A 17870-nucleotide genomic window follows, 5' to 3' on the forward strand; every position below is an offset into this window, starting at 1 on the left:
AAAGTCATATCCAGAAGTGGTTGAATGACAAGTGTGCGAGTGGAGTGGAGTGAGTAAGTGAGTGGAGTAAGTGAGTGAGTGAGTGTGACAACGCCAACAAAGGGCCGACAATGACAATACCAGACAATAACAAAAAGGTTGATCTTCCATTAATAAAGGTGGCGTGATCGCGCTCCCCAGATTTACAGAGCACCGGAGCAGATCACAATTGCAATTTACCGCCACGTCTGCTGACACCCAACTGTGTGGGAGTTCTGACTTTATTTCACGGCGCGGGTCAATAAAGCTGATGCGGATGGACAATATGGTGAAACGGAGGTGGGAAGGGTTTAGGTGAGAAGGCTACACGCCCACGAGTAGGAGTTATGCATGGTGGTGTAGAGAAGTGGTTTCCGACTCTGGTCTTGGGAGAGCTATAGGGATTGCAGGCTATCTTATGGGTAGGTCTTCAGAGGTAGCTAACAACCATAAAAAACACATGTTTGTAAAATTAAGGAGGGAGCATGAGAATAAACAGGCCAGAATAAAACAATCAGAAACTCTCATAGGAAATAATCACCTCATCTAAAAAGAGTAACACCGACTGAACGTTATAGTAACCAAATATTTACTGCATTAGTCTTTGAAAGGTGCTGGGGGCGTTACACAGGTCAAGTGGCATACCACCCTGCATCCCACTGCTGGCTAGCCTTTGAAACTAAGTAGGGTTGGTCCTGGTCGGTCCCTGGATGGGAGAACAGATGCTGCTGGAAGTGGTGTTCGAGGGCCAGCAGGAGGTACTCTTTCCTCTGGTCAAAAACATAAATAATCCAATGCCCCAGGGAATTGATTGGGATGTTAAACGGGTGTCCTAACGATCTGTGGTCACTAAAGATCCCATGGCACTTATTGTAAGAGTAGGCGTATTAACCCCGTGTCCTGGCTAAATTTCCAATCTGGCCCTCATATACCATCATGCCCACCTAATAATCCCCAGCATCCAATTGGCTCATTCATTCCCCTCCTCTCCCCTGTAACTATTCCCCAGGTCATTGATGTAAAATGTGTTCTGAGCCAACTTAGCTGGTAAAATAAGGGTAAAATTTAAAATATTTTACAATTAAAAAGCGGCATCCTATTTTCCTCAAATAACCCAAATGGTGATGTGAAATGAATTTAGACAAGACATTACCAGTTCTTCATCAGTCCTTTATGAAATGTTGAGTAACCTGCCCTGTAGCAGCTGGAGCATGTTACAAGGGTAGGACTTTGAATGCCACTGCAGCAAATCAGACAAATTAGAGCTATGGTGAAGGACTGCAGTTGACATACACCACACTGATGAAATCCTAAAACATCAAATGAGTTCACAGAAGTATCACTCCCTTGCAGCTGGGTCAATTTTATTTTAACAATGGAATGCTACCCATTCTTGATCGATAAAATGTATATTTGTATAATTTAAGTGAAGCAAAGCAGATGAGCCATAGCACATTAATAACAGTAACTGTCTCAACCTTGAATGGAACTAATTTATACAGAATCTGGAAAAACAATGCAAGATTTTCATCAAACTATGGTGCCTTTAGTTTCTTCATGTGCACTGCTCTGTTTTAGTTAGTCTCAACTGAGTAAATGTTAAAGTTTTTTCTCTATTAGGTCAAGGGAGCAGCAGCTCCGTATCTTACTTACCTAATTATTTGACATTTATAAGTCCAGGCTGTTCTAGATTTAACCATTTTATAAATGAAAATCAAAACTTTGTTTGTGTCTGGAAAAACCCATTTAACACAGAGTTCAGGAATTCCATGTAGTTGTGCTAAGTCAGACATATAGTTGGGTCTGAAATTATTGACACCCTTGATAAAGATGAGCAAATCCCTCGTCACAGTGGGATTCGATGAGTTCTAGCTTCCGTTGCTAGGGCTGTTGCTAGAACTTGCAAAATTCTGCCTGGCTTACGTAATGAACTAAAGGGTCTGTTGCTATGCTGCGGTCGCGAAGGACGCGCAAAATTATAACCTCAGAATTGCTCTCCAAGGACAGTGTTTTTGAGGGTGACTACCTGCGGACTACCTAATGCATCAGAAGACTGGACAGAGAACACTTTCTTTACCATATATTTGTCTTTATATAAGAAAATATTGTTAAATAGGAATAAAGCTGTTTTTAGATTGATGTTGCTAGCTACTGTACATATTTTCCTCAGCCTGCCTAGTCAGCTAGCTACTGTAACTGTTATTGTAGCTTTCTGTTTGTATGTAGCTTGACTTAAATGGCATCCCTCAAGGAGACTTTATTTGATCTTTCCAACCAGGTTAAGTACTATGAAGGCACCACTGATCTCGACAAGAGGCGCAACATTCAGAGAAATTCATAATTCAGGGTAATGTTAAGCAGTTAACTTCTATTAGATAACTGGACATATTTAGCTATGTACAACCATTTTTCAACAACCGTTTTCCATCTAGCTGGTCATCTACATGTTGCTAGCTATACATATAGTTATATGTCTGTCATATTGAGGTATCTAGCTATAAGTTAAACCTCACCAATCAAATGGATAGGTGTAAGCAATTATGGTAATTCCAAATGCCCTTAACTAGTTGTCTTCACTAGACAGACAGACAGACAGACAGACAGACAGACAGACAGAGAGAGACAGAGAGGGGGGATAGAGAGAGGAAGAAAGTGAGAAAGAAAGGATGAAAGTGAGGGAGAGAGAGAGAGAGAGAGGTGGGAAGAGAGTGTAAGACAGCAGTGCAATTTACTTAGACTTGAGTATTTTAACAACTTGTCTCTTCCAACTTGTTAGACAATCACATGTACCTACGGAGGAATGATGGCCAGCCACACAGAAGTGTAATTTTTAATAAGGAGGAGGAGGAGGCCGTGCTGACCGAGATGCATGCTGGCCATTTGGGAGTAAAGCGCATGATTGACAATATCAACCTACGCTTCTTCTGACTGAATTGTCAAGGAGGTGGACAGCTGGGCAAGTGAAAAAACCTTTTGTTTATCAATCACATTCTATTCTCTCTGAAATTATTATGATTTCAATGAATGTCATATCAGAGAGCACACGTTTCAATGTCACTATGTGCTTAAAGGTCAGTACCCTGTCTAGCCTGCCAGAAGTTTGAGAGGGTGAAGACTGTGGTGCCAGAGTTGAAGCCCATCAAAGTTGCTTCAAACATGGCACATGATCGGTTAGTGTCCCAATTCAAATTTTGCCCTGATAAGTTGTTTTGTAATGGTTGCTTTTTTTGACCACAGTAGAGTTCAATATTATATTATGTGTGTGTGTCAGTTTACTTATAAATATGAAAATGTGCATACTGTATGACACAGATATGGGTAAGAATGAAGTCATCTTCTCTCTAACACTTTAAATGTTAGGTGTTGACCTCATTGGACCCTTCACGAAATCCAGGAATGACAACAGCTGGTGTCTGACGCCGACCGGTCACTTTACCAAGTGGGTGGAGGCAATACCCATTAAGGTCAGTAAAGGAAGAGAATGTGCTTAACTCTAAATTCCCTTCTGTAACCCATTAAAAAGGGTGCTTGGAACCAAAAATTGATTTTAGTTTTGTATGATACCCATCAAGGATGAGACTGGCAAGGCCACCTCCAAGGCGATGATGGACGTCTTCAACACCCACGGTTCTCCTGAGGTCCATCTTGAGTGACCGAGGTCATGAACGCTGGAACAAGGTACGGGTGTTATAGGTTATATCCTATCACCAATGGTTTGTTTAATTTATTTTTTACAATTTGTTTTTGTTTTTTCATGTTACATAATCAGACATACAGTGGGGGAAAAAAGTATTTAGTCAGCCACCAATTGTGCAAGTTCTCCCACTTAAAAAGATGAGAGAGGCCTGTAATTTTCATCATAGGTACACGTCAACTATGACAGACAAAATGAGAATTTTTTTACCAGAAAATCACATTGTAGGATTTTTAATGAATTTATTTGCAAATTATGGTGGAAAATAAGTATTTGGTCAATAACAAAAGTTTCTCAATACTTTGTTATATACCCTTTGTTGGCAATGACACAGGTCAAACGTTTTCTGTAAGTCTTCACAAGGTTTTCACACACTGTTGCTGGTATTTTGGCCCATTCCTCCATGCAGATATCCTCTAGAGCAGTGATGTTTTGGGGCTGTCGCTGGGCAACACAGACATTCAACTCCCTCCAAATATTTTCTATGGGGTTGAGATCTGGAGACTGGCTAGGCCACTCCAGGACCTTGAAATGCTTCTTACGAAGCCACTCCTTCGTTGCCCGGGCGGTGTGTTTGGGATCATTGTCATGCTGAAAGACCCAGCCACGTTTCATCTTCAATGCCCTTGCTGATGGAAGGAGGTTTTCACTCAAAATCTCACGATACATGGCCCCATTCATTATTTCCTTTACACGGATCAGTCGTCCTGGTACCTTTGAAGAAAAACAGCCACAAAGCATGATGTTTCCACCCCCATGCTTCACAGTAGGTATGGTGTTCTTTGGATGCAACTCAGCATTCTTTGTCCTCCAAACACGACGAGTTGAGTTTTTACCAAAAAGTTCTATTTTGGTTTCATCTGACCATATGACATTCTCCCAATCCTCTTCTGGATCATCCAAATGCACTCTAGCAAACTTCAGACGGGCCTGGACATGTACTGGCTTAAGCAGGGGGACACGTCTGGCACTGCAGGATTTGAGTCCCTGGCGGCGTAGTGTGTTACTGATGGTAGGCTTTGTTACTTTGGTCCCAGCTCTCTGCAGGTCATTCACTAGGTCCCCCCGTGTGGTTCTGGGATTTTTGCTCACCGTTCTTGTGATCATTTTGACCCCACGGGGTGAGATCTTGCGTGGAGCCCCAGATCGAGGGAGATTATCAGTGGTCTTGTATGTCTTCCATTTCCAAATAATTGCTCCCACAGTTGATTTCTTCAAACCAAGCTGCTTACCTATTGCAGATTCAGTCTTCCCAGCCTGGTGCAGGTCTACAATTTTGTTTCTGGTGTCCTTTGACAGCTCTTTGGTCTTGGCCATAGTGGAGTTTGGAGTGTGACTGTTTGAGGTTGTGGACAGGTGTCTTTTATACTGATAACAAGTTCAAACAGGTGCCATTAATACAGGTAACGAGTGGAGGACAGAGGAGCCTCTTAAAGAAGAAGTAACAGGTCTGTGAGAGCCAGAAATCTTGCTTGTTTGTAGGTGACCAAATACTTATTTTCCACCATAATTTGCAAATAAATAAATTAAAAATCCTACAATGTGATTTTCTGGATTTTTTTTCTCAATTTGTCTGTCATAGTTGACGTGTACCTATGATGAAAATTACAGGCCTCTCATCTTTTTAAGTGGGAGAACTTGCACAATTGGTGGCTGACTAAATACTTTTTTTCCCCACTGTATTTCAATATCTTCCATTGTCAATAGATATCCCTTTCCTACCCCCTCCTCCAGGTTTGGATGAGCAGACCAACCAGACCCTCAAGACTGCCATGGGCAAGTCCCTTGACGGGTACCAGGAACGGTGGGAGAACAACCTGAAAGTAATTATCTTTGCACACAACAGCAGCGTCCAGGCCTCCACCGAGTACGGACGGGAGCCACAGCTGTTGACTGAGGTAAACAATGCAATTGTATATATAATTATTGCATATACTGTATTCTTTCAAATGTGTGATTGACTTAGTGTTGTTGTTTGTCTACTGCTATTTTTGTATAACGTACTTTCAGATCACTGAAACCCCCCCAGGTGGTATGCCATCCATCAGAGCCAGTGAGTTCGGATCAGTCTGATTCTCTGTGCTCTAAGTCGGAGGGGGACCAGCTTGAGGTAGGCTATACCTTCCAAAACTGTTGAAAAGTGCATATCTGCCATTTTTAACACTGCACTAATCCATCAAATTGTCTCACAGTAAAGTTTAACCTGTGTGTTTACGCCTCTGTTTCCTACCCTGTTTCCTTTAACTCTGCTCCTGTTCTCCAGGACCTAGGTTCTGCCCAACACCCAGACGTGGATCCACCGGATGTCCTCCATTACCAACCACCCTCCAACTTGTCATTACATCATCTACAGCTACTGTTATTGTCATTATCTGCTAAGAACGTTTTCTTGCTCTATCGTAATGGGCACATAGTGAGATACACAGATTAACTAAAAACACTAGTACTGCAAACACTCAGAACAAAGAGAGCAGCAGTGCCTGAACTTTGCAGTCTCCCTCTTCAAGTCCCCCTTCCGAGACTGACTGCCTGTTGAGTGACAGGCAGAACCTCCCATCCACACAGCAACCACCTCCTCTATATTCCACACACCAGAATTCAGTATTTGAGTCTATGACTGCCATGTGAGTGTACAAAAAAAAATCTGTGAAAAATAATTCATGACAACTTTACCAAAAAAATATTAATATTCCTATATTAAAATCTTAAATATTGCCATGTTGGTTTTCACAGCTGTTTCACAAGGTGTTCATTATTGTAAGTTGTAAGGTATCCTTTGATGGTATTTATTAGTTCCACATTATTCATTGATGTATCCTAGATACATACAGTGGGGAGAACAAGTATTTGATACACTGCCGATTTTGCAGGTTTTCCTACTTACAAAGCATGTAGAGGTCTGTAATTTTTTATCATAGGTACACTTCAACTGTGAGAGACGGAATCTAAAACAAAAATCCAGAAAATCTCATTGTATGATTTTTAAGTAATTAATTTGCATTTTATTGCATGACATAAGTATTTGATACATCAGAAAAGCAGAACTTAATATTTGGTACAGAAACCTTTGTTTGCAATTACAGAGATCATATGTTTCCTGACCAGGTTTGCACACTGCAGCAGGGATTTTGGCCCACTCCTCCATACAGACCTTCTCCAGATCCTTCAGGTTTCGGGGCTGTCGCTGGGCAATACGGACTTTCAGCTCCCTCCAAAGATTTTCTATTGGGTTCAGGTCTGGAGACTGGCTAGGCCACTCCAGGACCTTGAGATGCTTCTTACGGAGCCACTCCTTAATTGCCCTGGCTGTGTGTTTCGGGTCGTTGTCATGCTGGAAGACCCAGCCACGACCCATCTTCATTGCTCTTACTGAGGGAAGGAGGTTGTTGGCCAATATCTCGCGATACATGGCCCCATCCATCCTCCCCTCAATACGGTGCAGTTGTCCTGTCCCCTTTGCAGAAAAGCATCCCCAAAGAATGATGTTTCCACCTCCATGTTTCACGGTTGGGATGGTGTTCTTGGGGTTGTACTCATCCTTCTTCTTCCTCCAAACACGGCGAGTGGAATTTAGACCAAAAAGCTCTATTTTAGTCTCATCAGACCACATGACCTTCTCCCATTCCTCCTCTGGATCATCCAGATGTTCATTGGCAAACTTCAGACGGGCCTGGACATGCGCTGGCTTGAGCAGGGGGACCTTGCGTGCGCTGCAGGATTTTAATCCATGACAGCGTAGTGTGTTACTAATGGTTTTCTTTGAGACTGTGGTCCCAGCTCTCTTCAGGTCATTGACCAGGTCCTGCCGTGTAGTTCTGGGCTGATCCCTCACCTTCCTCATGATCATTGATGCCCCACGAGGTGAGATCTTGCATGGAGCCCCAGACCGAGGGTGATTGACCGTCATCTTGAACTTCTTCCATTTTCTAATAATTGCGCCAACAGTTGTTGCCTTCTCACCAAGCTGCTTGCCTATTGTCCTGTAGCCCATCCCAGCCTTGTGCAGGTCTTTAATTTTATCCCTGATGTCCTTACACAGCTCTCTGGTCTTGGCCATTGTGGAGAGGTTGGAGTCTGTTTGATTGAGTGTGTGGACAGGTGTCTTTTATACAGGTAACGAGTTCAAACAGGTGCAGTTAATAAAGGTAATGAGTGGAGAACAGGAGGGCTTCTTAAAGAAAAACTAACAGGTCTGTGAGAGCCGGAATTCTTACTGGTTGGTAGGTGATCAAATACTTATGTCATGCAATAACATGCAAATTAATTACTTAAAAATCACACAATGTGATTTTCTGGATTTTTGTTTTAGATTCCGTCTCTCACAGTTGAAGTGTACCTATGATAAAAATTACAGACCTCTACATGCTTTGTAAGTAGGAAAACCTGCAAAATCGGTAGTGTATCAAATACTTGTTCTCCCCACTGTATATATTCAACCACAAGATTGTACAGAATCATAAAAGAGGACTACTGAAATAATAGTATTTCAGTGTAGGGAAGGGCAGGTTAAAATAAATACATGCCAGCCAGACATGCCAGTGTATGAATCAAAAGGATTTGCATATGAATGGAGTGGAAATTAGCTGACTTTGTGATCTGTAAGGTAAGTAACGTTAATGTGTCAAGCAGATTACACGTTTTCTTTGCCATTTCCGAAACGTAGCAACGTTTAAGACATGGATTTCACGTTGTTGTAATGTTAACAAGGTACCCAAAAGTAGTTTGAAGTAATGTTTTCATTCTATTAGCTAAACAAAACTTGTTTAAACTGCGAAATTGTTGCAGAAATCAACCTTGTTTGCACAGAAGAGATGAAAATAACATAATTTAGGCTGTAATGATCTCCAAAATTCAAATAATTAGGTCATCATACTGTTGATATAGCAACGGACGCTAATAGTTTATCGAATCCCATTGCTCAGTATTTTAATTATTTATTTTATACAGTCATTTTTGCTCATCTTAATTAAGGGTGTCAATTCGGACCCCACTGTACGTGTGAACAGCAGGGAAATCTCAGGTAACTGTACAGGTATTTTATTTTTATAAAGCTGACCCGCAGCTGTCTAGGTCACTGCATAAACATGCAGATAGCAGGGTTTATTTCAAAGATGAGTAATTAACTGGAAATGCACTGGAAATTAAATTGTTGCCATGATTACGTCTGTACAAGGAAAAAAAGATGTATTATGTTGGTCGTAACACAGGAACAAAATAATGGCTTTTCTGTTTCAAAACAAACCGTTTGGAGAAAATACCTGTCCCCGATGCTACATTTGTTATTTTTCGGGTTTTTAAACAACTAATTGACGACATCGGTTCAATTATTTGAATTCCATTTCGTTACATTTTCTTTCTGAGCTCAATGCGCAGTTTCTTTAGAGATAAATCAGATCAAGCCCGAACTGTGCGATGTAGTAGGGAGTTGTAGTTTCTAACAGGCCAATATTCTACATAGTTTAGCGCAGAAACTTGGTAATTAACTACAATGCCAATAATCCATTGCACGCATACTTGTCTGGTCTGTGTGGGCACGGAGTATGAGAGAAGAAGGCACGATCGAGAGGGATAGAGAGCAGTTGCTTCGCAAGGTATCTCTACCTGAAAATACATGATCTAAGTGATTGATCGCTGGTATTCAGCAGTTATAAAAGTATGCCTTATTTACTTTGAAGAACTACTAGAATAGTGATTTTGTCAGACAGCACAGGCAGAAGCTCTATAGAGATGAGATGATATAATAGTCATCAAATGAAACAAATGTAATATACACAACTGAAATATTTTATTAAAGTAATGTGAATAAATGACGGTTAATAAATGATAAGCAGTAATGGGCAGTCACTACCATCATGGGGCTTTTATTCATTGTTTTATTCTGTATTAAAGCATTCAACCCACATAATGCATAGCGCATTTGATCGAAAACTGTGATAACTTTGTTATAATCAAATCAAAACCGAATGCACTAAATCGCTCAGCACTAAATTACACACACACTATATATACAAAAGTATGTGGACACCCCTTCACATTTGTGGATTCAGCTATTTCAGCCACACCCATTGCTGACAGGTGTATAAAATCTAGCACACAGCCATGCAATCTCCATAGACAAACATTGGCAGTAGAATAGCCTTACTGAAGAGCTCAGTGACTTTCAACGTGGCACCGTCATAGGATGCCACCTTTCCAACAAGTCAGTTCATCAAATCTCTGCCCTGCTAGAGCTGCCCCGGTCAACTGTAAGTGCTGTTACTGTGAAGTGGAAATGTCTAGGAGCAACAACTGCTCAGCCGCAAAGTGGTAGGCTACACAAGCTCACAGAACGGGACTGCCGAGTGCTGAAGGGCGTAAAAATTGTCTGTCCTCGGTTGCAACGCTCACTACCGAGTTCCAAACTGCCTCTGGAAGCAACATCAGCACAATAAGTGTTCGTCGGGAGCTTCATGAAATGGGTTTCCATGGCCGAGCAGCCGCACACAGATCTAAGATCACCATACGCAATGCCAATCGTCGGCTGGAGTGGTGTAAAGCTCGCTGCCATTGGACTCTGGAGCAGTGGAAACGCGTTCTCTGGAGTGATGAATTATGCTTCACATCTGGCAGTCCGACGGATTAATCGGAGTTTGGCGGATGCCAGGAGAACGCTACCTGCCCCAATGCATAGTGCCAACTGTAAAACTTTGGTGGAGGAGGAATAATGGTCTGGGGCTGTTTTCATGGTTTGGGCTAGACCCCTTAGTTCCAGTGAAGGGAAATCTTAACGCTACAGCACACAATGACATTCTAGACAATTCTGTGCTTCCAACTTTGTGGCAACAGTTTGTGGAAGGCCTTTTCCTGTTTCAGCATGACAATGCCCCCGTACACAAAGCGAGGTCCATACAGAAATGGTTTGTCGAGATCGGTGTAGAAGAACTTGACTGCCCGACCTCACTAATTCTCGTGGCTGAATGGAAGCAAGTCCCCGCAGCAATGTTCCAACATCTAGTGGAAAGCCTTCCCAGAAGTGGAGGCTGTTATAGCAGCAAAGGGGGGTCCTCGATTGTTTTTACCATTAAGGACCACTTTGGAAACAAGCGTTTTAATTAATACTTTCATGTGATATCCTCTGGGTCCACATTTTACATTTTGTTGTATATGTATGTTACCCAAAATAAATTCAATTAAATTCAAAAACTCCATCTCAATGCCTATGATTTTGGAATGAGATGTTCGACAAGCAGGTGTCCACATACTTTTGGTCATGTAGTGTAGGTCAATCTCACGCTCCCTGACACAACACCGCCCCACACACACAGTCTCAGTTCCCACACTATCAGCTGCTCCTCAATGAGAGGAGATAAAACCCTTCCTATCACTATTTGCGTTTTCTACCCGTTTCCTTAATCTTCCCATGAACCCAGAACCCTGCCCTCACCCCAGAGGAACTGTCCAATTAGCCTTAAATGGAGATACCCCAACCCTACCCCCCACCATAGGAGCCACAGGGATCCACCCCAGCATCTCTGTTCCAGAAGAACCCCCCTGGAGAGTGACAGTCCCCCAGCATGGCTCTATCTCCCCTGCCTCCCCCTGACCCTTCACCCCGGCCAGCCAGCTCGCTAATGGGTTTTCTCTGGACCCGGGCCAGACCGGCCTCTGGTTCATCTGAGGGCAAGCAACCAGCACCCACACAGTGTGTGACGGTTGGTGCTGAGCGATTAGTGCTTTTTGAAGTCAGTTCACTTTCGGTTCGATTATTTAAAAAAATAATCATGGTTTTCGATGTATCATTTTTATTTATTTTTACATTAAATGCACTATGCATTATGTGGGTAACCATCATTTATTCATATTACTTTAATAAAGCTTTTCAGTTGGGTATATTACATTTGTTTTATTGAATGACTATTATTTAATTCCAAGTCATCATCTCATCTCTATAGAGCTGCTGGCTACGCTGTCTGATAAAATCAAAATTTTAGTAGTTCTTCAAAGTAAATATGGCATACTTTTATGACTGCTTAATAACAACTATCAATCATTTAGATCATGGATTTTCAGGTAGAGATACCTCGCGAAGCAACTGCTCTCTATCCCGCATTCTTCTCTCCCTCTCTGTGTGTGCCCCACACTAAGCTAACATAGCAGACGTCGAAGAAACACACAGACAGGACAAGTAGGCACGCAATGGATTATGGTCATTGTAGTCAATTACCACATTTTCTGCGTTAAACTATGTAGAATATTGGCCTGTTGGAAACTACAACTCCCTACTACATCGCACACTTCGGGCTTGATCTGATCCATCTCTATAGAAACGGCGCAATGTGCGCCTTGAGCTCACAGAAAAAAAACAATAATTGAACCTACGTTGGACAATTAGTTGTTTAAAAACTGAAAAACACCTGATATTTCAGTTAATCGCTCAGCACTAGTGACAGTGGAATGACTTCTCCATTTTCTGCAGTGTAGCAGCACATTCTCACACACATTCATGTGCAGGCACTCACATGCACACATACACATGTACACACATGCCAGAAGAAAGCAAACAACAAGGAAAAGTTAAAAGTAATAATAGAGAATTGTTTGCAGCGTAATTTGCACGCAGCACAGCGCACGATCAGAAATAGTGTGTTGTGATGACGGGCATACCTCGGGGACACGACGGCAATATTGTTTTTTGGAAACCCTATTAGTATTAATATATTTTTTCTAATAATTCTGTGTGTTTCTTTGGCTTTTGGAGCGCGGGTGAAAAGCTCATTTCTCGACAGCGACAGTTATAAACCCAGCAGCTCCGAGATGAGCCATTATGGAAATAAGCGACCTCTGAGAGAAAGCGAGGGAAGGGGAGAGAGAGAGAGCGATAGGAGGGAAAGAACTGGGCCAGCACAGTGGTAAGCGAAGGGTAGAAATCCTGAGTGAGCAGGTGGTAGGTAATTCAAAGACCCCTCCATTACCATTTCATTTAGCCTTGTGTAATGGATTTTGACACTGCCAGGATTACGTGTGCCACAAACAGATGTCTCGTCACCATATTGCAGCAGTTAATTTAGAGTGGGTGGTTACGGGGAGAAGTAAAGTTACCTACAGTAAGCAAAAACAGATGCTTACTATCCATATGCTTACAATTCTAATCCTCTCAAGGCATGGATTCATTACAAGAGTTATTGACACCAGGTATGCCAATTAACTGCCAGGTCGTGCTCATGATCGTCCTGTGATATCAGTGCTTATAAATGACAAACATCGAACAAAATCAGATTAAATACATTACCTTCTCATTCCCTCCCTTTAAATGCAATCTTACATGTAATCCCCTGTAGCTCAGCTGGTAGAGCATGGCGCTTGTAATGCCAGGGTTGTGGGTTCGTTTCCCACGGGGTGCCAGTATGAAAATGTATGCACTCACTAACTAAGTCGCCCTGGATAAGAGCGTCTGCTAAATGACTAAAATGTAAAAAGCCCTATTATCTTCATATGACTGACCTGGGTGGTATACATGGGTACCTATGGGGTTGTGATCAATGTTCCCTCTACTTTTTTTGGGAACTGAGTAAATTTTTGATCTTGTGAGCAGAAACTTGAACGAGGCTGTATCCTTACAGTTTTAGACAGTAGCCAATAGGCTATTGTGGTTATTTAAGCAAAATGTAGGCCTACCAACAAAACCAATGGAGCAAATCCCATAACATTTTCACATGGAAATAGCTTTTGATTTCTATGATATAGCCTACAGTAGCCTGTACGCGGTGTTCAATGCAGGCCTACATCGCATGAGACTTTAAAAAAATTGTTTTATATTATGAAGGGCTTGACATTAATTAATGATGTTTTACTTTGTCTGTAACACCATGGGCCAAATAGATGACTGTAAATTGCATTGTGTTGTATAATGCAAGAAACCACTTTACAAAATACAATTAATTATTACCATACAGAGAATTAGACAACGTAGGCTAGCCATCTGCATATTGATTTATTTGCATATTCAAGATTATCTCAAAATACAACACTGCCCCTTTAATTAAGACATAAGCTTTTAACCTGACTGGCTTTTCAAAGACAGCTTGAAATGTAGCCTACACATTTTGTGCTCTTGTAGGAAGCAGTAACTCCCCATTGCTGACCTATACTTATCTATAACTGGGCTAATAACTCGCGAACTAGCAAATATATCAACAAATGTGCACACGCACGGCTCTGCGCTCTGATATGAACTGATCTGAAAATCCCATTCACTCGCAGTGATTGAAAGACCGCTCATGGCTACCCACGCCAATAGAATTCTACTCCATTGCACTCTGGCTCTGCCTACAACAAAATCACACACTCAATCTTGCAAAGTTCAATTTGTTTTCGTTTGTTGCATTGAAAAGGGGCTGATATAATGTTGATTCGATCACAGAAAAAAACGTTGATCTATATAGTGGAAACTAATGGGGCAAACTCAATGAAGTTCAATCTCTTGCATTTCTTCTGCGCGGCAGTCCTGGAGGCTGTGCGCGGCAGTCCTGGAGGCTGTGCGCAGCCTCGCACGCGCGCAGCTTAGAGGGAACATTGGTTGTGACTGACCTGGGTGGTGTACATAGGTACCTATGGGGCAGTGACTGACCTGTGTGTGGGGGGCCAGACGCAGGCACACTCCTCCGGTCTCCACGCCCTCGCCGTGCTCTGAGGGGTTGAGGTGGCGGCTGAAGCGGGGCAGGGGGATGCCCGGGCGGCTGTCAGGCAGGAACATGTTGGCAGGGGCAGGGATGATGAGGGCATTTGTTACTGGACCTGAGAGAGAGAGAGAGAGAGTGTTACAGTAGTAGAAATAGTGAGGAGAGAGAGGGGCACAGAAAAAAAGGGTAGGAGGGAGGGAGAGTCAGAAAGAGTGAGAGGTGAGGAAGTAGAAAAGGAGTGAGCGAGCGAGAGAGGAGTAGGAGTAAGGAGAGAAAGGGGCACAGGCAGAACAGGCGAAAGGAGGGACAGTTGGAAAGAAAAAGAGATGATGTAATTATCTAAGTGGTGGAGACGTTTTCTTTATGTGCTCCATCATCCCCCCTCGGCCCACAACCCTTTGACTGGCCTTCCTTACTTATTCATTCATAGGCAAGGCAGAGCTTTACTTTCTAAAACATAAAGAATAACTTTCCGACAAAGCCCACTTCCTGTCAATATTTATTTTACGATGCCAACACTTACATGAGCTTTAGTGCTCTTAAACTCAAACTCGACAGACAATCTTTTATTTGCCTATTACTGTCAGTCTTCCACAAGCAGCCAACAAATCATCCGAATTGGCCATCTGTCCGCCAGGATAAAAACATCGTCCCCAGGGTATTGGTGGCTGGACGAGGAGGGGGGGTTTCAGCAGGGGCATCCAGGTATCTTCTGCGTGTCCCGAATCGAGCGCTACTTCACAAGAAACTAAATGGAGAGAATAAAAATTCGATGGGGGCTCTGACACAGACTAATTCCAACTGATGGCCTTAGGTGAGAACCATCTTAGCTCAGAGTGGACCATAATCACAAATCATTGCGCCACTGAGATCCTATGGTGACACCTTTTTCACATTACCAAAAGAGCAAAAAAGGCCCAGGCTAAAATAGAGTTGCAATACACTAAGTCAGAATGGATCTAATATATAATAAACCTAGGCTGGGTTTATCTATTATTAAACACAAAAGCTACGTTTTAAGTGAGAAGTAGGTAGGTCTGAAGCAGAAAAAGAAAGGACATTAACATGAGCCCCACAAGGCCTACTTCACCCATGCTCTACCAAGGTTTTCCAACACACAGCTATTGTACTTCAAACAATGTGTAGGCAAGGTTGCAAAGGATTCAAACCTTTTCAAACAGCCTAATTCATACTCTTAGAGGAGGTGCTCCCACAATAATGTGATTTATACTACATACAATATAGACCTGGGCGACATGGACAAAAATCCATATCGCGATAAATTGCCTGAATTGATGAGATAACGATAAATAGAATGACACGTTTATATCAATGCGCACCACATTTTATTTTAATTATCCTTTAAACTAGTACTACTAGTTTGATGGTTGCAGTCATCAATTGTCCTATTAACAATCACCCATATTAGCAAACTTATTTCATTTGAAATTTCACATTGCTTTAGTATAGGATACTTATCGTAATGAACGACATCAGCAAAATGCTTGCGATAAGTGATCGGTAAGGTCGGTGTCGATAATTTTGGGTTTATCATCAGTGTTTACTCTATATTCATTTAGCAGCGGTGGGCCACCGCGGCTAAATCGTTGCCGCTAAATACAATTTAAAAAAAATAATAAGAAAATCATTTTCGGGATGGTAAAATGTTTTCAGTGTAAACTTAAACGACTAAAGCCAGATATAAAGTATGTAGAAAATATAATGGAGCTATATCTTTGTTAAATAAGATCACCTTTGAGAACTAACAAGCACAAAAATAAAAACTAGACATTCAGGGAGAATCGAAAATTTAAAAAATATCATGGCATTGATTTAGTTGTTTGAGTCACTCAGATGGCATAAGAAAACAGCATAAGCCATGTCAAAATGTGTAGAATTGCAGGAAATTAGCCTTAAAACAGCAACATTCTATCTCCGAGAGGAGGGCCTTTAACATATTAGATCGGAGACCGCACCATTGGCCATGCCCACTACAACGGTATGATACAGTTGAAGTCGGAAGTTTATATACACCTTAGCCAAATACATTTAAACTCAGTTTTTCACAATTCCTGACATTTAATCCTAGTAAAACTTCCCTGTCTTAGGTCAGTTATGATCACTACTTTATTTTAAGAATGTGAAATGTCAGAATAATAGTAGAGCAAATGATTTATTTACGCTTTTATTTATTTCATTACATTCCCAGTGGGTCAGAAGTTTACATACACTTAATTAGTATTTGGTAGCATTGCCTTTAAATTGTTTAACTTGGGTCAAACTTTTCGGGGAGTCTTCCACAAGCTTAAAACAATTAGTTGGGTGAATGTTAACCAATTCCTCCTGACAGAGCTGGTGTAATTGAGTCAGGTCTGTAGGCCTCCTTGCTCGCACACGCCTATTCAGTTCTGCCCACACATTTTCTATAAGCTTGAGGTCAGGGCTTTGTGATGGCCACTCCAATACCTTGACTTTGTTGTCCTTAAGCCATTTTGCCACAACTTTGGAAGTATGCTTGGGGTCATTGTCCATTTGGAAGACCCATTTGCGACCAAGATTTAACTTCCTGACTGATGTCTTGAGATGTTGCTTCAATATATCCACATAATTTTCCTTCCTCATGATGCCATCTATTTTGTGAAGTGCACCAGTCCCTCCTGCAGCAAAGCATCCCACAGCATGATGCTGCCACCCCCGTGCTTCACGGTTGGGATGGTGTTCTTCGGCTTGCAAGTATCCCCTTTTTCCTCCAAACATAATGATGGTCATTATGGCCAAACAGTTCTATTTTTGTTTCATCAGACCAGAGGACATTTCTCCAAAAAGTACAATCTTTGTCCCCAAGTGCAGTTGAAAACCGTAGTCTGGCTTTTTTATGGCGGTTTCAGAGCAGTGGCTTCTTCCTTGCTGAGCGGCCTTTCAGGTTATGTCGATATAGGACTCGTTTTACTGCGTGATCCCATGGTGTTTACACATCGGTACTATTGTTTGTACAGATGAACGTGGTACCTTCAGGCGTTTGGAAATTGCTCCCAAGGATGAACCAGCCTTGTGGAGGTCCAACATTTTTTTGCTGAGGTCTTGGCTGATTTCTTTTGATTTTCCCATGATGTCAAGCAAAGAGGCACTGAGTTTGAATGTAGGCCTTGAAATACATCCACAGGGATATCTCCAATTGACTCAAATGATGTCAATTAGCCTATCAGAAGCTTCTAAAGCCATGACATCATTTTCTTGAATTTTCCAAGCTGTTTAAAGGCACATTCAACTTTAATATAATAATAATATGCCATTTAGCAGACACTTTTATCCAAAGCGACTTACAGTCATGTGTGCATACATTTTTACGTATGGGTGGTCCCGGGGATCGAACCCACTACCCTGGCGTTACAAGCGCCATGCTCTACCAATTGAGCTACAGAGGACCACAACTTAGAGTATGTAAACTTCTGACCCACTGGAATTGTGATACAGTGAATTATAAGTGAAATAATCTGTCT

The 17870-nt window shown here is 41.9% G+C and overlaps 1 protein-coding gene across 1 annotated transcript in view; it reads right to left on the reverse strand.

Moving 5' to 3' along the window:
- The window catches only part of wdr18 (WD repeat domain 18), a 131882-nt gene that overhangs the window by 14862 nt on the left and 99150 nt on the right, over positions 1 to 17870 (reverse strand). The window contains exon 8 of the mRNA XM_041839811.2: positions 14319 to 14485. Within this exon, the coding sequence (XP_041695745.1) occupies positions 14319 to 14485 (167 nt within the window). The remainder of the gene's footprint in view (positions 1 to 14318; positions 14486 to 17870) is intronic.

Source organism: Coregonus clupeaformis, chromosome 20 (assembly GCF_020615455.1).
Source record: "Coregonus clupeaformis isolate EN_2021a chromosome 20, ASM2061545v1, whole genome shotgun sequence".
In the NCBI taxonomy this organism is placed as follows: domain Eukaryota; kingdom Metazoa; phylum Chordata; class Actinopteri; order Salmoniformes; family Salmonidae; genus Coregonus; species Coregonus clupeaformis.